General features: G+C 38.2%; 3 protein-coding genes across 3 annotated transcripts; 1 reads left to right on the forward strand and 2 right to left on the reverse strand.

The window, feature by feature from the left end:
- Positions 1–634: 634 nt before the first annotated feature.
- Positions 635–16,463, forward strand: mylk5 (myosin, light chain kinase 5). Its single transcript, XM_087809329.1, has 17 exons — positions 635–869; positions 6,249–6,386; positions 6,468–6,620; positions 9,349–9,537; positions 9,819–9,854; positions 10,372–10,499; positions 11,216–11,369; positions 11,434–11,739; positions 11,803–11,908; positions 12,651–12,854; positions 12,922–13,139; positions 13,202–13,325; positions 14,488–14,640; positions 14,712–14,838; positions 14,902–14,989; positions 15,060–15,200; positions 16,083–16,463. The coding sequence occupies exons 1-17, from the start codon at positions 743–745 to the stop codon at positions 16,286–16,288; spliced, it is 2,598 nt and encodes an 865-aa protein (XP_087665455.1). The 5' UTR covers positions 635–742; the 3' UTR covers positions 16,289–16,463.
- A 973-nt stretch (positions 16,464–17,436) lies between these two features.
- LOC148065215 (coenzyme Q-binding protein COQ10 homolog, mitochondrial) lies at positions 17,437–20,101 on the reverse strand. Its single transcript, XM_087808905.1, has 5 exons — positions 19,885–20,101; positions 19,444–19,596; positions 19,163–19,355; positions 18,102–18,203; positions 17,437–17,841 (listed from the first exon to the last, which is right to left on the reverse strand). The coding sequence occupies exons 1-5, from the start codon at positions 19,995–19,997 to the stop codon at positions 17,689–17,691; spliced, it is 714 nt and encodes a 237-aa protein (XP_087665031.1). The 5' UTR covers positions 19,998–20,101; the 3' UTR covers positions 17,437–17,688.
- Positions 20,102–21,670: 1,569 nt separating this feature from the next.
- On the reverse strand, positions 21,671–25,800 carry hsd17b1 (hydroxysteroid (17-beta) dehydrogenase 1). Its single transcript, XM_087808809.1, has 8 exons — positions 25,740–25,800; positions 25,164–25,698; positions 24,522–25,030; positions 23,727–23,888; positions 23,480–23,659; positions 23,317–23,410; positions 23,067–23,250; positions 21,671–21,845 (listed from the first exon to the last, which is right to left on the reverse strand). The coding sequence occupies exons 3-8, from the start codon at positions 24,616–24,618 to the stop codon at positions 21,690–21,692; spliced, it is 873 nt and encodes a 290-aa protein (XP_087664935.1). The 5' UTR covers positions 24,619–25,030; positions 25,164–25,698; positions 25,740–25,800; the 3' UTR covers positions 21,671–21,689.
- Positions 25,801–26,425: the final 625 nt, after the last annotated feature.

The raw sequence follows: 26,425 nt of genomic DNA on the forward strand, positions 1-26,425 counted from the left end.
ATCAACCCCCAAAATGAAGGCGCCTTTGTGCGCAAATGATTCGGGAATCCTCTCCTCCCTTCACATTGTTATTCTGTGGGTTCATTGATGTGGAATTTGGGCGCCTGTGAAGGGAAGTGGAATTAAAGGGATTTTCGATCACCTCAGTGATTGTTTGCTATGCGCAATGACAGCCATCGCTTGAGTAGGTCCATCATTTCTCCTTCACGACTGAACGCCAACTGTTGAGTCTTCCGACCCGGTTGCCATCGCAGCTGCCATCGCCGTGGATACCGCTCCCTCTGTGGCACTAGCAGGTTCTCCTCCTGTGGGATTTACGGCCCTAACAAGCTCACGTTAAAGGACCATTTGTGGGTTGATCCCAAAGTTCAGCGTTGATAAGTGAGGGAGCAAACAGGGACGGTTGTCGCCGTGATCAACCAGAGGGAAGACAATATGACCTTTGCCTGGACCTGTAGATAAGTCCCTGTTTTCAGTCACCTGCTTCCTTGTTTACATGCTGCAGGGGGGAAAGTGGGGGGGGGTCTGACGTTACCCCCCAATTTACAGTGATAACGGCACGCATATAAATGACTGAACATTTGTGGTGTAGGTGGAGTTAGAGCCGAGGGAGGGAGGGCGACCATGTGTGAGGGCAGTGTGTGAGCGAGAGGCAGCAGAGAGGGGAAGTCAGATTATCTCGCTGGGAAATGACTCTGTAACATATTTGTTTAAGAATAGTCAAGTGACTCGCTGAACAGACATGAACGATGACAGCAGCAAACAACGCTACGTGTCAACATTCAGGATGCACATCAAATCCCCCGGCGCTGCCTCCGCCACAAGGATCAGACCAGAGAGCCGGAGATCACAGCAGAGCTCCGATACGGGTAAGTGGCGCGCGAGATGTTGTCGACATGTGGACTCGAGTAGACAAGCCTGGACTTGGTTTCAATTTCTGCCAACAGTCTGGTTTAAGTCATCAGTTCTGGCTGCAAATTTTTAAAAATCTATCTTTGGATTTTATCTGATCTATACGTGTTTACACGTCCATTCATGTAATTTGGAATTTAAATATGCTTCTTTTTCGCCTCTAGGTTTGACTTTTTTAAGTGAAGTTCTGATTTCTCTGAGTCATGACCCAGCTGTCTACAGCTATAACACCTGACCCTTTAACACACATGTGGGGATCAATGGCTCCATTCTGTTGTTGTGGGACTCAATTAGCAGAAGCACTTGTGGTATTTATGACCCGACGTGACACAATTTGGTTTTAGTTTTTGTTTGTAGCAGAGATTGAGGTACTACTAGTTGTAGTAGTTGAATAAATGTGTGGACTTGGATTGTATTCGTCAACTGAACTTATTTATTTATTAATTTTATTTTAGAATTCTAATTTTAAGCAATGTTTCTGACATATTTTGGATTAGCTTAACTCCAAAATTTCCTTCCAAAAATATTTTTTTAAATAATAAATAACATGGTAAAACATACAGTAATTTATTAATTTCGATTCTTTAAAAAAAGAGTGTCAAACCATGCATTTCCAACAAAAAATGTAACTGAAAACAATAAATAAAGGTATGTTGATACTGCTAATGTGTGTAAATGTGACAGCTTGTCTGCTAATTTGTGGCCTGTTTATTGAAACATTGAATGACAAAAAAAATGGTACCTTATATATAAAAAATTAAAAAAAATCATCAGACAGCCCCTAATAAATGTAACTATAAGTATTTCATTTTCTCTCAATGGTAAACATATAAGCATTTACTGTTACTACTTACTATCCTGATGTACAGTATTCTAATTCTTACGGAAAAAGAGTTTATTTGTAAATTTGCATTTTATTATTTCATTTTATATATTTTTTAACTGATAGATTCTGAATGTGGATCATTAAAGAAAGCTGGAAAGCGCAACAAAATCCTGAAACAAATTTAATATATATATATACCTGTATATATATATATTATTACTATTTTTTTTATTAATTTCAGGAAATTTTAGCTTTGTTTCAATGATTGTCAGTAAGTAAGTAAGTAATTTTTATTTATATAGCGCTTTTCCAGACCAGGGTCACAAAGCGCTTAAACAATCAGAACAATATTCAATAAAGTTTATACTTTAAAGGGCAACATAAAACTGATAACACAACAGGAGTTCCAGAAAATCAAGGAAAAGCCTGAACAAATAAAAATGTCTTAAGATGTTTCTTAAAAGAGTCAGTAGATCCATCAAGCGCAAAGAGAGAAGATCGTTCCAAAGCTTAGGAGCAACAGCCTGAAAAGATTTCTATCCTCTGGTCCTGTAAGTATGTTAATATAAGAAACTGCAAAATGTTCTTTCAATTTATTTTGATGGACTGGAATCATTAAACAATATTAAAAAATAATTTAAAAGAAAATAAAGTAAACCTAATTAGTTTCAACAAGCTATATTTAATATTTACAATTGCAAAAAAAAAAAAGAAAATGAAAATATAACCCGTTGTTTTCTATCAGAAACCTTTCTACATTTTGTTTTATTGTGTTGTATAAGAATTAAGAGCCACATGTGGCCGCCAGCTCTGACACACGTAAGCTTGTTCTTCTGACGCTCATCCTTCACTGAGGTATTTGAAGGCAAGTTGAGGCGACTGTTCTGTCTAGTACATCACAAAATAAATGAGGCCATAGCGTATCTAATCTTTGATCTAGTTGGAGGATTTCACAGGAAGGATAAAACAAACGTGTGAGGATGAGGAGGAAGAGAAGGAGGGGAACTGGAATGACAGACTTTCTGTGGAAGTTGTACGTGGGAGGTTAGATTGAACACAGTTGTTGAAGAAAAAAGACACTCTTTTGTAAGGATTTCTCTTAATTTAGTCATTGCGACAACTTCCTCGATCAAATTTGAGCGGGTTTTAAGCAAAAGAAGGTCAAGTTTTGCAGATCCTGTTAAGATCACTTAGTTGTAGATGTTTCCGGTCGTTGTCGTTACAAATCGGACCCTTGGGTCTGATAACATCTTCATGTGAAGACCCTTAAGTCAGTGACGCATACACTTTTAGAATTTAAAAACAGTTGAAATAATCATAAACTAGGATAAATGTGACAGATTATGGGTTGACTTAAGAGCTAATGTTGGTCACGGCTGCAGTCATAGTGGTGTGAGCTCTAACTCACGAATGATAGCTGTTGACTTATCTGACACTCGTGACCTGGACAGTAGCCCTGAATTAAAATATAATGTCATTGCAGTGAGGTCATTGGTCTTGTTGGTTTCATGGTTTTGTAATATCTAAATATAGATAATAAGTAAGTACACGAACACAGGAGTCCCAGAAAATTAAGAAAAATCCTGCACAAATAAGAATGTCTTAAGATGTTTCTTGAAGGAGTCAGTAGATCATCAAACACAGAGAGAGAGGAAGATCGTTCCAAAGCTTAGGAGCAACAGTCTGGAAGGATTTCTCTCCTCTGGTCCTCAACCGTGTGTGTGGAACCATCAGTAGATTCTGATCCACAGACCTCAGAGCCCGAGCTGGGGTGTAAGGCTGGATCAGATCACTGATGTAAGGAGGAGCCTGACCATGAATAGATCTGAAAGTAAGAACCAGAATTTTAAAATTGATTCTGAAAAAAACTTGCAGCCAGTAGAGATTTTTGGGTTTGGGGAAATGTGAGTTCTTCTACTAGAGCAGGTCAGAATTCTCGCTCCAGAGTTTTGTATTAACAGCAGGCGAGACAGATCTTTCTTGTTTAGACACCAAAAATAAACTGTTACAATAGTCTAAACGAGAAGACACAAACTCATTGATTATAAGCTCCAGATCGTGTTGTGACGTCATTTTACTGAGTTTAGAGATTTTTCTCAGTTGAAGGAAACAGATTCTGGTCAGTTTTTTTGCAGTGTTGAACTACAGACATGTCTTTGTCAAATGCAACACCCAGGTTTCACAGGCTCAGTTTCACAGACTGGCCAACGAACAGCAGCGGTAGAAAATTTGTTTGTGGCTGCAACAGATGTTTTAGTTGCTGCGATCAAACCTCCTAAACAAGGAAGGAAGTAGAAGTAGAATTCATTAGAAGTTGTTTTTTTTAAGTCGTACTTTCACACTTGTGGGGGTGTTGTCGTTGTTTTATGAGAACTGATACATTCAACTCTTGATCTTAATGGGTTAGGGTTCGAAAGTTGTGTTGTTACAATGAAAAGTTGCAGTAGAATAAATGCTTAACATTTGCAGTAGAAAAACATGATGAAGATGAAGAAGAAGCTTTTATCAGACTGACTCAAAACAGCTGATCTGCGAGGTGTCATGATGTCATCACAGCGTGAAGATCCACCCCGCGGTGTTCGGGTGAGATGTTCCTTCTGACTTGACAGAAGGGCGCTCAACATCTCGTCTCCAACACCAGACACGCCCGGAGAGTTAACCGTGGCTAAAGGTTGACTGTAAAACAACATCTGTAAATCTTTGACTAGTTTTATAGACCCACACATTACAACACAGGCTTCTGATTGTGATCTCACAACCGCTTGACCGAGTTCACAGAACAAAAGTTGATCAGAAGTTTTAAGAAGTAAACAGCCACAAATGAACCGATGATTGAGGATCAAAAACGTGATGAAATACAGTTATTTATTGAGTTTCTATTGTTGAAAATGTGTTAGAATAATACTTTTAAAAGTTATGTTTTCAAGGTATAATTCAATTGAAAACAATATATTGTAAGTTTTTTCCCTGCAGTTTCCAAAAATAAACAAAGGTCTGTCGTCTGTCTATTTGTGTACTATTTATTCAAATACTAAAAGATAAAACAAGTGTGTACCTGAGATATATTACAAATAAATCTGTTTCTGTCTCAGATGTTGAATAAAGTATATTCAACATCTCCATGACCCAATTTTGGTCCCTGAGCCACCAGTTGAGAATCATAAGCTGCCAGATAATAGAAGTTAATTTTTTCACTCAATCGTGCCTGGAATCCATTTGAAAAAAAGAGACGAGAAAGGACGATGTGATTTAATCACGAGGGGAAATGAGGGTCTAGATCGCTCGAAGCAAAGTAGAGCTCCGCAGACCAAAGTAGTCGAACCATCAAAGATCATCGGAGCACAGAACAAACTCTTTCGTTCTCCTTGTCTTCTTTTCTGCTGTATCTACGGTGTCATGTTAAATTAAATAAATAACACAAAAGAATACCAAGGATTGCATTTAAGTCTTAATTTAACTAGAATATGATATAATTCAAAGGTTTAAAATATTCATAGTTACAAATGCAGAAGTACAGAAGCTGTTGGCACTTGAAAAATAAGAAGAAATAGCTTAATATAGCTTCTTCGAATCATGTATTTTAATGTCAATGAAGATGTCCTCTATACTGAACCTAGTTTCAGTGAAAAACAGATGAAACAATGTTACCTTGCAACGTTAGTGAAATGTAAAAAGAGAAAGTTCTCTCGATGAAAAATATAATGCTAAAATAGGAAACATTTATACAAAAAAAACACCTTAAACTTAGTACAAGAATATCCTCAGACTAAGATAAGATGAGGACATTTGTACAATATCAGCATTACAGATCACAGAATGACTTACAAAGAATCCATAAAAGTGTATGTATTCCAAAAAAATCACAAAAAAATATCTAATTAACTAAAAAAACTATAATGAAAATACACTTTTGAATATATACTATAAAAAAATACAGAAGTATGCATAAGAAAGTGCTCTGAACAAATCATACATGAAGTGCATGCACACGCAAACCTCCTTGAAAAGTTGTTATCCACTTACAACAAAAGTGGAACACACCCCTCCACACATTACAACATTTCACAACACAAACTCTCTCACACTCTATCTACCCACGCATTCGTCCACAATAATCACACTTTTGCCAAAAACAACTGTCACAAACGTCAAGAATCAATCCTAAGACCATTAAGAAACAGAAAAAAAAAGATCCACATACTAACTCAATAACCTCATCCCAGGACTGCATGCATCCCATAAATAACACTTTATTAAGAACAAACTCAACACAAGTTACAAAATGTTGGCCGACAGAACTGCACATTTTCATCCTAGTTTTTGACACATTAGATCCATCGGCCAAAAGAGTCCTCTGATCATCCGATCATCTGATCCGTGCAACAAAGCGAACTGATGAAATCGTTTCTACATCCGGACAATATAAGAGCAGCTGTGTCGTCCGTCTTAGGAACGTCCAAAAAGCTGGAGGCGTTCAGTCTTTTATAACTTACATCCTGTTCCATACCAGGAGTTCTCAAGGAACATCTGGACCCCCCCGTCTTCCTGAAGCCCCTGGCCGACTGCAGCGTGGATGAAGGAAGTGACATCACACTGACCGGGGTCCTGTCAGGAAGTCAGCCCATCAAAGTCAAGTGGTTGCACAATGGTGAGGCCAGAATTCCAACATCAACAGTAGATGAAAACCACGACCGTCTCTTGTCGTTAAGAATCTGTGGATGGTTTTCAGGTAAATTCTCCTACTTTGGGAAAGCGTCCTTCGATGGCAGTAGAGTGAGTTACGTGGTGACGGAATGTTTACCGGAGGACGCTGGTGCGTATACATGCTTGGCCGAGAACTCAGCTGGGAAGACGTCCTGCTGTGCAGCCGTGTTCATCCGAGGTGAGACTATAATGGGTCGAGATGCTAAGCCATTTCCACTCTACATCCTAAATATAGAAATATAATAGGACATTTTTATTTGACCGTACAGTAGTGGACAAACTGGATAAAGTGGAAATTTGTAAACTTTTTTTAATCGTATAAAAATTCCTGTTGAAGCAGCGACTGTTAGAGTAGGGGTCTCAAACTTGCCAAATGATATTCCATGGCCCCTGAGTGCAGGGATATCATGGGATTCCATTTTTGTTCAACGTCAGATGCTTATGTAACATGTTCGTCCCTTAAAATGTTATGATTCATATAGCTTTGACTTTCTAATTTATCTAGCTCATTTCCCACAAGAGTGGCCCCCTTGCCAGTTAAGTTTGAGACCCCTGTGTCAGAGGGACCATGTTTGTGTCTTGCTCCCACCAGCCACATAAGTGGATGACAAAAACTTTCCTAAGGAGATGTGGCTCTACTCTGAGTCTCTTAAGGTTTTTGGGTCAGGAAGATCCTCTAAGTAATTCAGTCTTGATGGAAATGAACGCAACTTCCATCGCCGACTCGAGATGAGTCGAGTTTTGTGGTCACCTGGTGACCGATCGCGTTGTCCAGACAAGGTTAAAGAATTGAAGAGTATCGTTCAGACAAAAGCAAGAGAGTTCTACGACATGACTCATGATTGTTCAGCATTAAGACATTATTACAGATAATATGAAAAACGTATGTGTGATGCTTTAAGTTTGCAACTCGTAACATTAAACCAACGGTTGTCTAATTCTTAGTTTCAGAAAATAAAGTTTATTTATCTTAACCTGTCATTGACACAAACAAAATATTTTCCAGGGGACAGACACCCAATAACTTACTAAATTTCTTTTTTTAAGCCAAAAAATGATAATTATTAGTGCTAATATGCATTTAACAGTGACGGTGGGCCACAGATAGGTCGGACCTTTGGCATGTCTTACAGTTTGGCACATATTAAATCTAGACTGACTAGCTAGCAATATTATTGACAAGCGATGCTATCAGTAAAACCTTCATTTTTAGTTTACTAAATTCTATCTAATTGTGTGGTAACTTGCCCGCTCGAGACTTTGTCATAAAGAAACAGTGTCTTTGTATTACCAGGAACTGTACTGACAGGATGGTGTGTACCACTACATTGAATTTATATAATAAAGTAATTACATAAAATATAAAAAAAATATGTATATTTCTAACAATTAAATGTATGAAAATGTCTTCTGAGAATTTGAATTTTTAAGCACAAATATCTGAACATTTAAATTCATACTAGGACATTTTTCATGTCCTAGTATGAATGTAAATGAAAAGTATATATATTTAAATATTTGTTTTTTAGTTCTCTGGCTAACACTTAAACCGTTTTGAAGCTACAAAATCTCATCAACTGTAAATACTCGGTGATGCTCTAAGTTTATTTTGACAGTGAGAGTGAGATAAGGTTGACTTTTGTCTCCATGTTTATATATGCAGAGAAAATATTTTGACTTGACTTAACAAACATCATCTGTGTCTGACAGTTGACAGAGAGCCAGAACCTTTTGGTGTGTTTGTCTACCTAATATAACTTTCAGAGTGTCCTGTCGAGTCTGCTGCACAAACACACGCACTTCAACATCCCAGCATGTGCGGGAGGCATTTGGCCCTTATTTAGAGCCGGGAACACAATCCTTTGTTAAGGCTTAACTGTCCCAAGAGCAGAACTATCAGGTCCATGTGAGGTTCCACACCGAAAAGAATAATGTCCAAATGAACTTAATCAACGACATTACATTGTTTTTATCTATTTAATTTATCCTATTTCGATGCTAAAATTTTCCTGTATAATATTTTAATAATCTTTACCTACATTTTAAGCTGTTTTCTGTTTCAAATTAAAGAAATTATTTATTAAAATAATCAAGAAGTCTCTACTACATGCTGCATTTTTCCTTCCTTAATCCTTTATATTTATATTTGACTTTATTTTTTCCTGCATCTGTTAAATCGAAATGTTGTTTTCTCATGAATATATATAAAGGACATTATTTATGATCCCCCATGAGTTATTTGTCATTTTAAATTATATTTAGTTTTATTTTTTACCTACTTTTGATGTGTTTTGTTGTTGTTTCGTAGGTTGTTTTTGCTTTCAACGGAATTTAAGAAGTGTATAACTCGCAGCTGGACTATTTGAAGTACTTCTTTGCGTACTCAATTTGTGTACCCGATAATGACCCTGTCGTAACTATAAGAAAACCTTCAGACTTGTATCGAAACATTGTTTGTTTGTTTTTTATTTCATCTCAATATTTTTGTCAGTCATCAGTTTTATTTCAAAAACATAAAATAATAGGTTTTTAGTTAATATTAATATAGAAAGTCCTTCACATAGGAAACAGACAACTTGTTCTTCACAAGTAATACACAATCACTACTTTCAGCTAAAGTTGAAAATATTCTTAGAATGAAAACAAAAAAGAGAAACGAAAAAACAAAACGCAAAGTTGTCAATGTAGCAGGAGAACAAAGGTCAAGAGCTTTGAGTTTTTGACCAAAAAGAAGGAAATGTAGTTCCACCATATGGCAGCTGGACTGACCATCACAGGTGGACTGAGAAGCTTGGAGCTTTGTCATCCACTTGTATGGCTTCTAACTGATGCCGCTGCTCATGTGTTCACCCTTGTTAAGATATTTCAACAACATGTTTTTGAGTTGGTTTCTGTTTTCAACACAGACTTTGAGACAATCTTCAGAGCCAAGCAGCCAGTTCTGAACAAACCCACGACCCCTCCCTCGAAGTCCCTCATCATGGACAATGGCAACGGACGTTCCCGTCAGTCTCCCGAACTCTTCCAGCAGGAAACAGGTGGATCAGTTTGTAGCTCACCTGCAGACAAGCCGAGCCCTGTCTCCTCTCCAAAGGGTAACTATTCAAAAAGTGTCTACTAGCTTGCTGCGCTGACATTCCCGGCATGCCTAAGAAAGGATGTATGTATCTTCTAATCCGGATGTTTTGTGTGAGGAAATGCATAATTTCCTGACCCCTGTGTGAACGCTCAGACAGGTCAGGAAATGACTTGGACGGTAAATGTTTCTCACAAGACTGATCTGCATGTCGTCTGAAAGTCAATTAGAAGGCGGGCTAAAAACCTCCCTCCTCGTCCTGTTAATATTACCTTAACTTCAGCTGTTTTGTTTTCACAGTTGTTTCCCCAAAGAAGCGAGCTGAATCCACGAAAGGTAAGACTTGTGTTTTCATCTTTAACTAATACCAAACCAAGTGTTTTCACACACCGTGACTCTTTAAGCCAGATTTAAGATCCTTACATATGTGTGATTATGAGTTCAGTTTTATTCATTACATCATATGACATCATAGGCTTGATATCAATCATGTCCGTCTGTGGTTCGTGAGTTTCCGACTGAAAACCTTTTAACGCCTAATTTGCTCCTTCTGGGTTGACATGACATGCACTTTTACCGCTTGATACCCTCCAAATTGGTTATTAAGTATCAACCTGCCTGCAGTCATTTGCTTTGCAAGTTAACGAGTATTTGTTTAAGCTTTTAGCCTTGATGGGACAGGCCAGCAGGAACACTGTTGATTACACAAAGACTGGTTCAACTTGTGTGGAAGTGCCCGTCCGCGTTGCATTTGTTGACACTGAAAACTCACCGCCAGCTGCTTAGGATGCAGCGGCGCAGCGGGTCACACGCCCCAGAGTTGAGGATAAAGGTGCCGTTTTTGTATTTGCAGGGTCCGGACTACAATTCAAGGACCCTCCTCAGAACTTGGATGTGAGGGTGGGAGAAACCGCCCGTCTGACGTGTTCCTTCACATGTAGCCCACCTGTCGTTTCCTGTTGGATTCGAAACAAAGATCAGGTGCAGTAAGAAACTGGAGGCACCCAAACGTTTTATCTTTAAGATATATTTACCACTTACCGATTTTGAGTTGTTTGCTTACCTTACATTTGGAGATTGCATTTCTTTAAAAGGTTATTGCACTACAGTCTTTGCCAGTAACTAATGCTATTTAGGACGCATTTGGTTCCACTTGGGCTGCCTACACAGGCCCCATATGTTGCTTGTTACGAGTTGTTAGATTGGCCCCTACGGCAGTAGCTCGTGTAAATAGTAAGGGCTACTTGTACACAGAATAAGGCAATATTGGCCAAGTAGGTAAGCCAACAATGAGCTTGCCGTGCAAGAAAGCAACAGTCTTCAAGTAGCCTTTATTGGTTACCACTGTGTGTAGGCCATAGTGAAGCTTAGCAATAATCATGCCAGAAAGCAATAGTCTTTTAGGCAGCCTATACATTTCACCAAAGTATGTAGGCAATGGTAAAATGTCATGCAAATCATGATAAGAAGCATCAAAAACTTCCAGGTAGCCAATTTAGGTCACCACTGAAGGGCCCTATAGGAATTCTGGGTACAAGCCACCTTTGTTGCTCACACTCACACAAGTGGTGTTCAATAACACCCGACACAGAATACATAGAATATCAAATCAAATTATCTTGGATGGTTAAGTGTATTTTTGAATTTTGCTGGAGCATTTTTTGCAAATATTTGTCTGACCGAAGGTTTTGATGCAGGTGGTGGACAGCCCAGAACTATGGGTGGAGAACAAGGAGGACAGCAGTACACTTGTGATCGCTGAAGCCAAACCACAACACACGGGCCGCTACACCGTGGTAGTTAAAGACCGCAAGAACTCGGCCCAACATACGCTGACTCTATCCGTTATCGGTAAATAGTCTCTTCGCATATTCATGAGAATCTAAATGTTTATTTTTGACAAATCCACCTGCAGAGAGGCCTGAGCCTCCTGCTTCTGGCCCCGTCATCTCCCTTGTCTCTGTCGACAGCCTGGATCTCTCTTGGACGGGACCCCACTACGACGGTGGAAGCGCCGTCCTGGGATATGTGGTTGAGGTGAAACGGAAAGACGCATCCGAGGATTGGACTGAACTCCCCAGCAAGTGCAAGAGTACGTCTTATAAAGTGAGCTCTGGGCTGCAACCTCAAGGAGAGTACTGCTTCAGAGCCAAGGCCTTTAACAGAGCCGGTACCAGCGAGCCTGGTCCAGAGTCCCGTGTGGTGAAGATGGAGCAGAAGGGTAAGCTCCTGCTGATTCTGAAAACTTTCGTAAGGTAGCATTTTCAGCGTTTTTTGTGTGTAGAAAAACCTGCCAAGCCAGAGGCGTCAACGCAAGAATTCGCCTTTGTGACCATCTACTCTGATCACAAAGTCGCGGACCACTACGTCACGGCGGAGAAACTCGGAGTGTGAGTACCAGTGTAGGAGACGACCAAAGATAGCTAGCTATCATGTTATGAGCTAAATACTGTTTATAAGGGATTAGTGAAAGAATTTACTGAAAGAGAAAGTTAGTGAAACCAAGCGCTCTGCATTTAGAGAAGATAAAGTGGACAACCGTTTATTTTCTTTCGTTTCTCAACTTGTGCAGACGCTCAACAGCGAGAGCGCTGCCCTGCACATAAATTTGCCCCAACATTATTCTTCCAGAAGAGACACCGTCTGTTACAGTAGTGTAACCGAGTGTATTCATGTGGGAAACGACGAGGCTTGAACTTAGTTTGTAGCTGTGCAGCGCGCACGTCTTCTTTACTTTCGTCATGTAGAACACACCCCCCAACAACAACAAACTCGACCAACTTCCCTTTCAACCCCTTCAAAATAAAACAGCGGAAGTAAATATTAATACAAGTGCGAGTGCCTAGAAGTGTGTTACAGTGGCATATATGCGGCATTCAGAATTACAAACATAGACATGCGGATTCGCACGGGATGAGTATCGTCACCCGACGTCTGTGTTTGGTGAATTACAGTAGGTCATTTGCGTAATTTAAACTCAGACATTCTCTGTAATTATTACAAATTACCAGAGGCCCCCAGATAACACTTATCCTGTGCGAATAGGGCTTTAGAACAGTTAAATCCTTTTATACCTACGTTAGCTAATTCATTTGATGGTATGCTCTGTGCTTAACACATGTTGTTTCTTAGGGGGAAGTTTGGTCAAGTGTTCAAACTGATCCATAAAGAAACGGGTAGAATCTGCGCTGGTAAGTTCTACAAAGGGCGCCGACAAAAGGAAAGGGAGGCGGCCCGGAGAGAGATCGAGCTGATGAATGACCTCCACCACCCCAAGTTGGTCCAATGTTTGGCAGCGTACGACCACAAACCAGAGATGGTCATGGTCATGGAGTTGTAAGTAAAAAGGAAGAAAAAAGACACTCTGTGCAGCCCTAAGGACGTTTTTTTGGTCCATGTGCAGCATCGCTGGTGGAGAACTGTTCGAACGCATTGTAGACGACAACTTCGAACACACAGAGTCGGCTAGCGTTCACTACATCCAACAGATGTTGGAGGGAATTGACTACATGCACCAGAAGAACATCGTGCATCTGGACCTCAAACCGGAGAACGTCGTGTGCGTGGACAACACTGGCACTTCTATAAAGATCATCGACTTTGGACTGGCCTGCAAAATTGGTTAGTTTTTAAATTATTCTTCAGATTGAAGCTCTTGTTTTAACTCTCCAATTTACCACCAGAGAAAAATACTTCTCTGAAGGTGATGCAAGGAACTCCAGAGTTCGTGGCTCCCGAAGTGATCAACTACGAGCCGGTGTCTTTTACGACGGACATGTGGAGCATCGGTGTCATCTGCTACATTCTGTGAGTTCAGCCTGATTATTGGCACTTTTTCCTCAATGATGGATGTATGAACTTTTGTCTAATCCTTGAATAAACCTTTCAAAAAGTCATGTGTTTACCATAAAAAAATACTGCTAGAAGTTGGTGAATATTTTGATGAAAATGAAAATGTTCAAAATGTTTTTTATCATAAACTGAAAAACATAAGAAATACATAAGACATGTGAATTATGGGTCATTTGAATAGTTACTGACAACAGTAAGAAGGGAAAAAAATACGTTTACAACTCACTGCTTTAAATGCCAAATTTCTTTGATGGTTGCTTTGCTACCATCTAGTGGAGGCAGGCCTAACACTTCCTTTTGTATTTTCGTTCCATCAAATTTCACGTAAAGAAAAGCACAACCGTTTTTGTTCAGGGTTAAATCAATACAATTATTCACCTTATTTTGAAAGGAACAAAATGAGTCAAAGAAATGTCAAAAATGAACTTTCAAAGGTACTTTTCCTCCTCACTTTAAAATAAATAAAAGGTAATAATCTTTATAATTCCTTTTGTCAACTGTAATAAGTATGTATTACTGTTCGTTTTTAATAATTTTTTTAAAGAAAAATGAACTTCTAACTACACTTACTGTTTTAGTTTTCTATTGCCATGTATTTTGTATTTAAAGTCTCTGGGGATTTTAAAACAGATTTATAAATACACAAACGAAAAGTGTAAGAATGTCAAACGTTTTTTTGTTTACAAAGTCTTTAAAAAGAAAACTGCAGAAACTGTATAGACATGTTTAATGACTTTGTAAATATGTTTCACAATTTTGTAAATTGTTAAAAAGCAGTTTTTTGCAGTTTTTTTAAGCTTCTTTTTCGTAAATCGTTTTTGCATTTCCCAGCCACTGTATGTATTTAATATAAGGTGACGTTGGTTTATAACCTCTCTTTGCAACATGGCAGCATAAAAAAGAAGATAAAAATGATTCCATACATCATTTTTTGATTTGATGACAAACATGCTTCGAAAGTGTTCAAAGTCACGACTATACAAGAAGAATAAAAACAAAATACTGTTGCCTGGTGAAATCCATGTCATTTCTCAAGGTCATCTTGAGAGAAGCTGACTAGACATTTTGATTGAAACTCTTCAACACAGTGACGCATTATTTCTCTTCTGACGTCCAGCCTGAGCGGCGAGTCTCCCTTCCAGGGAAGCAGCGAAGCCGAGACGCTGGCTCTGGTCACGGCCGCCCAGTGGGAGTTCGACGAGGAGAGCTTCGAGGAGATCACAGAGGAGGCCAAAGACTTCATCAGCTCGCTGCTGGAGAAAGACCCGAGGTAAAACCAGTCCATCCATCGTCGAGCGTCTAGATTCCAGTCAAACAAGGAGCTTCTCTTTTGTTTGCCAGGCACAGACTGCTGTGCAAACAGGCTCTGCAGCATCCTTGGATGGCAGCGATGGACTCGGATCACTCCAGCACCAAAAGTCTGTCCAAGGAGAAGATGAAACGCTTCCTCGCCAAACAGAAGTGGAAGGTGAGGCCGCTTTTCTGTTTTCCTTTCAGGGGTGTGACTTTGTGATGACATTTGTCTTTGCAGAAAGCAGGTAAGGCCATGCTGGCCCTGAAGAGAATGGCTCTGCTCTCCAGAAGTGAAACCCCGGCATCTCCGGTCTCTCCAGGAGAAGGTGAGACGGATTTAAACGTCAGTTTGTCACTTCTGTTGTTTCACATCCGGCCTCGATTTCACCGCCACAGGTAACCCTCTGTCGCCAGAGGCCGAGCACGCACTCAAGTCCCTGGAGGAGAAGATTCAGGGGCCCCCGAAGTTCACCAAGACCCTGACGGAGCAGACCGTGGAGAAGGAATCATGTGCTCGACTCTCCTGCCACGTCACTGGTACATGTCAAAAATTAATAAAGTTGATCTTTTTTTTGTGTTTACAAGGTCCGCCGGATCATGAACTTTGGTTTGGCAGCATTTTATTCCTGATTTTTTGGCTTTTCTTACCATTATTCATATGAAAAAATATCTTTTTAGACTTCAAAATCATTCTAGCAACATTCATTTCCATTTACAAGGTTTGCCAGATCATCAAGTTTGGTTTTGCTGCATTCTTTTTGAATTTTAGAGCAAATGTTCAAATTTTTTGAATGAAAAAAGGTTGGTTTTTTCCAGGGATTTTTGTAAATCATTAGTTTAACATTTAGGTAAGCTTTTTTGTTTATGTAAAATAATCAAATCTACATAAAAGTTTGTGAGATGACTTTTCTAAAGTTACAGAAACACTAAATATGAAATTTGAAATGTGTTTTATGAGGATGTGAAGCAACTTTGCCGAAATTATTATTTAGATTCGTTTTTATTGTCTTTCTTGTTTTACTACTCTTCAGTCATTAGATAATAAAATAATTTAAAATGGAAAGATGACTGAAAAAATTGTGTTTCATGTATCCATTCTGAAATAGATGTTTGCAAGTTAAATTTCAATAAGATGACATGTTTTTAAAACGTTTCAGGTAAAAAAAAAGTGCTGTTAATATTAATTCAATTCCACTTAATTAAATAAATAGAAGATTAAAAAATAAAACATTAATGTACGTATTAATCATCACAGTCATCATTTTATTTATTTTTTGAAGAAAACAAGCATTTAAAAAAATAAAAACTTGTCACTAGATTCAGTCTGTTGCAGTTCAAAAGGTGTTTAATATTTAATAATTTAGATACTATTGAAGAGCAGTATATCTGTGCCTGAACCTCACTGATCTCTCACTCCAGGCTATCCAGACCCAGAGGTGGTGTGGTTGTGCGGGGACGAGCCCGTGCACGAGTCCACCACCGTCCAGATCGAATATGAAGAAGACGGCAGCTGCACTCTGGTGCTGCCCAGGGTGGGACCACAGGACGCCAACGTCTACACCTGCAGAGCCAGCAACCTCCACGGCGAGAGCAGCTGCTCGGCCAAACTCAACATCGGAGAATAAGAGTCTCCGTGAAAGAGACGCCAACGCTCGCTCCGGGGCTGAGGCGAGGCGTATATGAAGTGATGTTATTGGTACAAGTGAGGGTTCTGTTCGGTGAAAGTCTTCACTATTCTCCGGTCTCTTCGTTTGACCTCCTCTCAGATGGTGGATGAATAAACTCAAGTATTTAACTCCACTTTGTTTTGTCCATTGGTGCATTTTCCTTGTGTTCATGTTCTCTTTTAAACACTATTAGGTGCAATAGTGTGTAAGTCTTGTTTTAAATTCTATTTTGACTAATTACGAAAAAACAAATTCCACCCAAACAAAATGTATTTTGTTATTCTATTATTATTAAAGTGAAATTCAAATGTCACTTATTTTCTACTCACCCTCATGTGGACTAAGGGATGGGATTCTTTTCAGAGTAGTGTTTTTGGACTTTTAGGCAAAAATGTAAGTCCTCAAGAGAGCCCTGAACAGCGTGCATTTTATCCGGCCAAAAAGACAGACTTAAAAACATCGAAATACCACCTCTTGTAGTGAAGACCAGACAAGAGAAATTGTTCAGAAAAAAAAAGTTGGTCTATATTTTACATTGGTTTGTAGCATAAGCTAAAAGGCTAACATGCTACAAAGACAGGAAGCACTCCTGGTAAATATGGCTGTGGACAGTATCACAATACAGGGGCAAACATACGATATATTGTGCTATATGATGATACTGTAGGGATACGGATATACTCGTGGTATTGTCCGAGAACATGACTGTGACATTTTATTTAAATGTACAGACCGCATGACTTCTTGATGTCATAACTGTCTTTATTATATATATTTAAAAAAAACTGTATCCTCTTGTCCTCAGTCATTGCTGGGATCCTACTGGATTTTAATGTTCTTCCATCTAGCAACCGGAATTTGAATTGCAACACAAAAATGACGCTTTGAATAATTGCATGTAAAGTAATTCTACAAATGTTATAATCTAATCCTTTTTGAAACAGTAACGATAAAAGGAACCATGATATAAAATATAGAATTAGAAATCTGTAGTGATGATGAATATCAATGCAGTATCACAGCAAAAAACACAATATATAAACTCCCCCCCCACACCCTTACTCTACATAAGGTCTGTGTTTTTAAAAATGACTCCTTCAATTCACATTCATGAAAACTTTTAATACCTTGTCGGAAAATAAGGATGTGCTGGACGAGTCAACTCTTATTTCCATCATTCAAACATCCCACAGGTGAGAAGCAGCACAAACATCATCATCATCATCATCCAGCACCAGAATTTGAAAATACCTAATCATAAAAAACAACATACCAAAGGAGTAAACAAAGAAATTTCAAGGCTATAAATAAATAATCGTTGTGGGTGGAGGAGGTGAGATGACACCTGGAGGCTTCCTTCATGCTGAAAGTCTACTCAAAGTCTCCCCCTGCTGGTGTTTGAAGAGCGTCGCAGCTCGTCGCTCGAAGGCGTAGACCATCTGCTTGATCACCTCGTTGAAGAACACACTGGCCAGCTGAGAGTGAAGGAGAGACCGGAACTCGAAGGACACCTGTGAGAAGAAGAACAAGTCTGTGAATGGAACGACCGGTGAGGACATGTTAAGTAACAATTAAGAGTACTCTAATCCCTAAATCAAGGTCAAACGTTCACTCCGTTCTGCCACTTAAAGCCTCTGGACCTAAAGTTAGTAACTAACGGGATCTTAACTCGTCACTAATCCTAAAAAAGACACACCAGCCAAATACAAGAAAAAAATCACGACAACATTCATCCTTTATATACACAACAAGATGTCGTAAAAACACTTACGTGGAAATGTAGTTTGCACGAGTCCGGGTCGTTTTCAGGTCCCGGGGTGAACCTCCATATTGTTTCAAGATGGCTGAAGAGTGATCCATTTATACACACAGCCTGTTTTGTCAGAAACCAACACTTAAAAACGTGCAACACACTCGTGTCGATCTTTGTACGACTAGTGTTGGGGAGAAGGGTTGTCGACGTTTAAAAACCCGCTGTGTAACCGGTTACAAGCAGTTTTTTTGTCTCCATTTAAACACCCCCGTATCCCATTATAGAAAAACCTTTCCAGTAGTAATCAGAGAAAAAATGATTTGTTCTTTTAAACCCAGTTAAAATAGATTAATAAAGATTGGCTAAATGATAGCCAACATACACAGATAAATCACAGAACTTAAATTAACCATATATTCCGGAGTATAAGGCGCACTTAAAATCCTTTCATTTTCTAAAAAATTGGCAGTGAGCCTTATGCATTAATTCTACTTACTGACCTCACACCACTTTTATTTGGTACATGACACTCAAAAATCTGTCAAAATTTTTGTAAACTATGAAGCACCTAGACTACCACCGTAGTATTACTCCACAAGCCTCCATAATAAGGTAAGGCAAGGTAAAACTTTATTGAAATTGTTTAATAAAAGCCTCACGTAGTAACGCACTATGTTTACAACCCTGTAACACTTTAAAAAATATTGTTGTACTTGTAGCTTTTAGCAATAGTACATCAATGGTTGCAAGTTGTCACATTCAATAAAGTTTAAAAAAAAATGTACTGACACCAAAGTCTCCGATCGGAGTCACATGACTAAAACACACTTCATTGATCAACGACAGCTCAAATGCAGACTCGTATACATTCTGAGAAATTAACCCGGAAAAGGGGAATTAAAAAACATGCAAAAACGTTGATTTTTCTAAACGGTTATGTAACTGTGTAGACGTGGACTCCACCAGCTCCTAAGCTGCATTCCTCAAAGTCTTGTGGGTTTTTTTTAAGTCCGGTCTATTAGTTTCCGAATCAACCAGCATGGGACAAAAACTTCCCTCTTTTTCTAAACGACACGTACCCTGACTTGGTGGTTCGGGACGACCGTGATGTCGGAGGTGTATCGCTCCAGGATTGGCGGGAATCCGATCTCCAACTCGGCCCAGGTCTCCCCGTTCGGTCTCCTGCTCGTCCGGGACCTCTTGCACCAGGGGACGAATCGATGGTACTGGTCCACGTTGGAGACCACGCTGTACAGCTGTTCAGAGGTGTACCTGAGAGATCAGAAGAAGAACAGATTCAACAAATCTGGTTTGTATGAGATCACGAAAGTCGGTTACATAACCCCGTCATGAGACTTACGGGAGTGTCCTGGACTCAGTGTACTCCATTCTTCGACTGCTGGCTACAGCCGCCAGGTTGATGAAACTGCGGCTGAACAGGGGGGTTTGTGAGGCAGGGTTGGGGGGTACAGGTACCCCTTTTGTTGCCATGGAAACACAGGACCCCAAAGTTCTTTACAAAGAAAAAAAATGGAAAGTTTAAAACACAACTCAAGTTACCAGTTGCTCCAGTTGAATTAACAGAGGTTCAGTTTAAAGTTTAGTCAATAGTAATTTAAAGGTTTAAAAGGAAGTACTTGAAAGGAACATCATTTTTAAAACTATGTGAAAGTGAAACAACTTCTGAAAGACTACATAAGGAACGAAACGAAAGTATTTTAAAAAGGAATTGTAGCGATAATAATCATTAATAAGTCAACGAAACATACATTTTAAATAAAAGTATGTGGTCGAAACGTACCTGCTATTTCCGGGCTTCGCTTTATGAAAGTTTCCTCGAGATATCTTCGGTAAATTCTTCTCCGAAACCTCCATTAAACCCCTCAAAAGAAGCGGAACGGTTTTCCTGGCCATGGCGAACGTTTGAATTTGAAAAAATACTAAAGTAAAAAGAAGCTTCAGGAGGAAGAGTTTCAGTAAAGTGCGGTGTTCGGCAGCAGAGCCGCCGGCTTTGTTCCTCACAGATGTAGGGCTGAGATTAAATAGATAGTGGTGACGTCACGGCCAGACGGACCAATCAGAGGAGAGACCAGGGAAGATTGAATAACAGGAAGTAAACAACTTTAACTGATAAAAATTCGATCTAACAAAACATTTTAATATACTTAGATTTGCGATCGAGGGAGTACACAAAAACATTAATAGTAAAGCCTCGATAAAAGTGTATTTAAATCAGATTAAAGTATGTTAAAATCACCTTTTAGTTTGTAAAAAATATATATAAATAAATAAAATCGCGCTTACCTTTAACTTGAAAAATGAAAAAAAATGAAAATGCATGAATTTTATCGCCATAGTAACGAATAAGGATTTGCTGTTTTTTTTGTATACATTGAAAAATAAATACTTAATTTCCATGGTAAATCTGAATTATTGGCAACAGATTTAATATCCAAAAAGAAACACAGCCACGTTATTGACTAAAGCAAAAATATTTTAAAATGCAATATCCAGGTTGAAATCCAATTTAGCTGAAATAAATCAGGGACCTGAAGTGACTAAGGTCAGAGGTTATAAAAAAAGTTAAAAATGTACCCGCATGCAGTAAAGAAAGATCCTGCTCTATGATCCTGAGACACTTGCACACGTGAAGCATGTGACAAGGTGATAATAATCATAAACTTACGAGGCACTTAGGTTTACAAACATGAGTCAGTCGATATGAGTGGAAACGTTTGTTCTTTAAATTGATGTTGCAGATGATCTCAGTTGCTTAAAAATATATACAAATATGTCAGTTGGAATTAGAATGATCATAAACCCAGAGTGTTCTCTGGAAAATCAAATAGGATTTATAATGATAGATTTGTTTTGAGTTATTTTAAATAATATGTCCTAATCAACAAGGTAAAATATTACACTTTTAAAAATATATATCTATTTATATTTCATATACAGAAATTAAAGACAACTTTAGTTTTGGTTTAATTTAACTCATTTGAGCTGAAAAAAAAATACAGTACCAGGACCGAAAGAAACATCAAACCCTGTCTCTCTCTCACTGACAAACATTAGCATCTGTATGAAGATAATCACTTTTAATTAACTTCACCTCCATCCTTAATTGTTCTCATTACCAAAAGAAACTGCTCAACCTTCTATTCCATCAATAAAACTATGAAGTCAATTCACCTTTTGATGAGAGGATATTTTTTTGTTTCACCCCCAGATGTTTGCGGGTGCAGATTGGTATTTTTAATGAATAAAAACACATTTAAAAACAGAGTAAATGTATTTGACTTTTTGCCAGTTTCAGTTTGACTTGAAAGAAATGCTCTTTACAATGTTACCTGTTTGTTTTGCTTTTCTAGTTTCTCTCAGTGTAGTTCACTATCCTTGGAATGAAGAAACTATTTTGAAAATGTGATTCTATTTGTAGTTTTTATTTGCTCGTTTGCTTCTATGATTGAACGCAGTTACACTTTTCTCAAACTCACTATAAACTCACTCCACTTTCAGTTGTGCAACACACGCCAGTCAGAGTTTATTCCAGGAATCAGGAAGCACAGCGTTGACACATGACATGTTGCCGCCGAGGACACCGTGCTACTGTTCCTGGGCCGAGAACACGAGTTTGCTCATGGTGCTGATGTAATGGTCGCCCTCCGGGTGCGAGATCTTCAGCTTGGCAAGAGGCGGGATCGCACCGCTGGTGAAGTACCTTAAGGCAGGACTGGACGACTGTATGGCGTCTAAAAATACCTAAAAGAAAAAAAAGAGGAATAATTGACGACAATTATTTTTATCAATGGAGGACTTTTCATATAGAATATGACATATGTTGACTGTTAGTTTTGCTATATTATCAATACACCTGACTTATTATGGGCCAAGAAAAAAAATCTAGATCCATAAAAATGTTTTGCTAAATAATATGTTCATTTTTACCTAATATGCAGTTTAGTGATTGTCGGTATACATTTATAAATGTTTTTTATTTAATTTTTTTTTTTAAATACTTACCAAAATAACAATATTCCCAAAAATATTTTTGACTAAAAACGTGTATTATGGGCGATATTATTGGCGATACAATACGTATCACAATACAGGGGCAACAATATGATATGTTGCAATATATTACAATACTGTAGGAACAAGGATATATTTGTAGTATTGCTGAGTCATTTTGACTAATTTCTTGGCGAAAGCGTAGCTACTTTTATTTGTTTTGAAACCAAAATATGTCCAAACATCAGCTTTAAAAGCTGCTGGAGTCGACTGTATCCCCTCGTCCTCAGTCGTTGCCGTGATCTGACAGGGTTTCTTTAGCTGCCGAGGACGTAGTTACTCTAACCAAATGCTGTCATCTTGTGGCCAGATGTTGAATTGCAACAGAAAGATATACGAGCGTTATGAACATTTGCGTTGTAATCTTTAATAAATACAAAAAGATAATTTAAATACAATGATTTAAAATCCCCCAAAAATATATAAGTGTTTTTATTTTACTTAGATTATATATATCGAGATATTGCTTTTGAATATTGAAATGAAAGAAAAAAAAATTGCGATACTTAAGTTGAATTAATAATATAAGTATTGTGATTTACATTATTATTGTTTTTAATAATTACTAAAATGAATGTAAAATAGATACAAAAACATGTCAAATGAAGGACATAGAGAAGTAAAGTCTTATCACAGTTATGAATAAAAATTGTTTTGAATCCATCTAACTGTATGGGCAACATTTTTGACCATATCTGTCAAAGTTAAGGAATGACCACTATTTTACTAACCCAAAAATAGATTGTTATGTGTTATTAACCGCGAGTTCATGTCCTACGTGGACGGACAAAGTCCCTGTCAATATTGTGACTGGATTACGTCAGGTTAGTTTGACACTGATGACTTCCAGGATCTTTTTCATAAAAAAAAAAAAAAAAAGCATTTTAGAATCAACACTTTCTTGCACGATACCTTCACGATGTCCTCCGTGTCCTGAGCTGCGTTCTGGAAGACGGAGTCGCAGTGCTGCAGGTACTTCTCGTACAGGTTCAGGGTCTGACTGTCCACCTGCTGGACCAGGGTGTCCCCGAGCTCGGCCTTCTGCAGGTTGACCAGGAAGTCTGTGTTGACCGGGCCGCACTCGATGAGGCTCACGCTGCAGGGAAGAGGGACGAGGTTCAGGAACCGAGAACTCGACTAGACGGTGACGAGAGCGACTCACTGGATGTTGAAGTGTTTCAGGACGACGGCGAGACTCTCGCAGGCTCCCTCCACCGCAAACTTACTGGCACAGTACACCTCGTTGAAGGGGAGGCCTGCAGAGGAGCATCATGGGACATTTTGGAAAACGTGATCATTAGCGAAACCACACGTCTGCATCTCACCGTGAAGACCCCCCGTGCTGCCCGTGACCAGGATGCGACCTTGACCCCGGAGCTTCATCTCAGGAAGGAACGCCTGGATGGTCTGGATGGTGCCAAAGAGGTTGACCTCCAGGATCTGCTTCATCTGGTCCAGGGACTGGATCTCCAGAGGTCCCATCAAACCCACGCCAGCATTACACACTGAGGGAAATAAACAGTTGTGAAAAAACTGCAGTGTTTAAAAAAAAAAAACAACACAAACATATACCTAAAATGTCCAAACGCCTCTCCACCACTTTGTCCTTGGCCTCCAGGATGGACCGGCGATCGGTGACGTCCATCTGGAGGATGTCCAGAGTGTCTTTGTGAAGGTCCTTGACACACTCGAGGAGACGCTCCTTCTTCGCGAGGTTTCTCATGGTGGCGTACACTGAACACACGCACACGCACACGCACACGCACACGCACACGCACACGCACACGCACACGCACACGCACATTTTCAAAAAAGAAGTACAATTCATTTAATACTACAGACATTCGTCATGTTTTAATCTACTTTCTTTAAACTGACAATTTATTTTTTATTTAAACACTTTAAAAAAAGGCATTTATTTTAAACGTGCACAATTTAAAAAAAAACATTTTTATTCATGACTTTATTTTTTACCATTTTCCAAGCTTTCACTTTCATCCGATTCCTCACTATTTTTCTATATTCATTTATTGCCATTTTTATTACTATTCTAGCTCCTGTTTGCACAAAATGAAAATCCTAAAAGAGCCACTAATGAGGAATAATTCAGTGTATATTGTCAATATATATTTGGCTAATAAAGCTGTTTCTAATTGATTAACTCTGTTATTATTATTTATTTAGCAATATTTCAATCATTTGTGTATTATTATTACTTGTATTAACTCCGTTTTTAATCAAAATACTGATTGTATGTCTTATATACAAATATATAATCACTATTCGATTTTTAATTTAATTTAAATTAATTTAAATTAATTTTAAAAGCATATTTAGACACTTAATAACATTATTAAATATAATTACCTTTATATAGCTTTTGGGGGTCCGAGGCCAGTCGGACCGCCAGGCTCAGGCCGATCCCTGAAGAGCAGCCGGTGATCAGAACCACCTTCTTGTCCATGACTTCAATTACTGATTCTAACTTCTTTTTTTTCCCCAGGGACTGAACAAGAAGCTGTTACAAGGACAGTCGATGGGAAACATCTTCAGATATTTCACTTTATCAGCCACCTGGAGCCCCCCCTTCTTTCTCAGGCCCCGTAGAATGGATTGTTTACCTAAAGAAAGCAGAAAATCTTGCACGTTCCATTTGGTTTTTATGCCATTTTTAAAAACAGATTTCAACGCAACAATATATGAGGATTCAGCTTTTTTTGTTGTTTGTTTTCTCCAGCTTTTTTAAGCAAAACATTGAGTAAAGAATGTCAGGAAATCAGTCCAGCGTCATTGTGTGGTCTGTGTTTGCAGCTCCAGCCACAAACATCCGAGCTGGGAGGACAGTGAAGGCCACGCTGGCTCAGTTCATCTCACACCTGAACACACAAGATTAAAAGAGTTGCAGAATTTTGGTCGTGAAGATTGTTTGGGCAGAGACTCTGGTGAAGTGACTGAAGTTTTTATATTCATGTGTATCTTAGTTGTGATGGAGTGAGCTGAGTTACTCACTAGGTGGAGACAAAACTTCACACTGGTGAGACTTTGTCGCCCTGGTGACGTCACTAGAATGAAACGTACCTAAAAAAAAAGTTTTTTATATACATCGTGACGACGTCATACATCCAAAGAGACCATTTTCTTTGACTAAATAATAATATTTAAGAGTAACTTGTAGTTTATGGTACAGAAAAAAGATAAAATAAATTAAAAAAGGGCTCAATATTAATAGATATGCAAGTGATCTCAATATAATCAATATATATATTTATTAAATAAGAAGATAAGTTAATGTTTTAGTCTGGTAATAAGGGATTCATAAAGTGTATCTATATATGAGACAAGAAGAAGGTAATAAACTATAGATTAAACTTGTTTTTTTATTGTTTTAATAATGTGACCTTGATTACATTTGCTCTCTCAGTTGCTGAAGTAGCTTTTATTTATTTTATGGAATTCAAATGTCCAAATGTTCAATGTTTAAATTAGTTAAGAATAAAGGAATGTCAATGAATCTCAAACGTTTCAATTTAAAGTCGGAAAGATACTCGAAACAGTCTCGAAAAGCGCTATATAAATTACTATTACTTACTTACTTACTTAAAGTGGGAATTATGAGATTAAAGCAACTTTAAAGTGAGAATTCAAGTGAATTTAAAGTAAGAATTCTGAGATGAAAGTGATCATTTTGACATTAGTTTTAACTCTGAAAGAGAATTCTGACTTCAACAAGACAATTACAAGAATTAAGTAATTAATGGGACAAATAAGGGATTCTAAAAAAATATATATATATATATATATATATATATATATATATATATATATAAATACATTTTTGAGTTAAAGTAAATTAAAAAGACAATTCTGAGATTAAATTGACTTTAAAAAGAGAAAATTCTGATACTTACCCCTTGTGTTATCTCTGGGTCAAGGTGACCCGAAAGCCTGAAAACAAATGTGTTTGTGGTATCCCTTGTGTTGTCTCTGTGTCAAAGTCAACGACCTCCCTGGCTTCCAGAAATACATACGCATTGTTTTTGGGTCAACTTGACCCTTAGATAACATATACCTTTAACAAGACAAGATTAATTTTACTTTAAAAAACATAATTTTGAAATTAAAGTGAATTAAAAAGGTAATTCTGAGAATGAAGTGAATTTAAAAAAGATATTTCTAAGAAAAATGTGACTTGAATCCTGAGATTGAAGAAAGAATTATATTTTTCCAGTCGTCATATTCCTCCCTTTTTACTTGACCATTGATCTAAACAA

This window comes from Callionymus lyra, chromosome 15 (assembly GCF_982586985.1).
Source record: "Callionymus lyra chromosome 15, fCalLyr1.hap1.1, whole genome shotgun sequence".
In the NCBI taxonomy this organism is placed as follows: domain Eukaryota; kingdom Metazoa; phylum Chordata; class Actinopteri; order Syngnathiformes; family Callionymidae; genus Callionymus; species Callionymus lyra.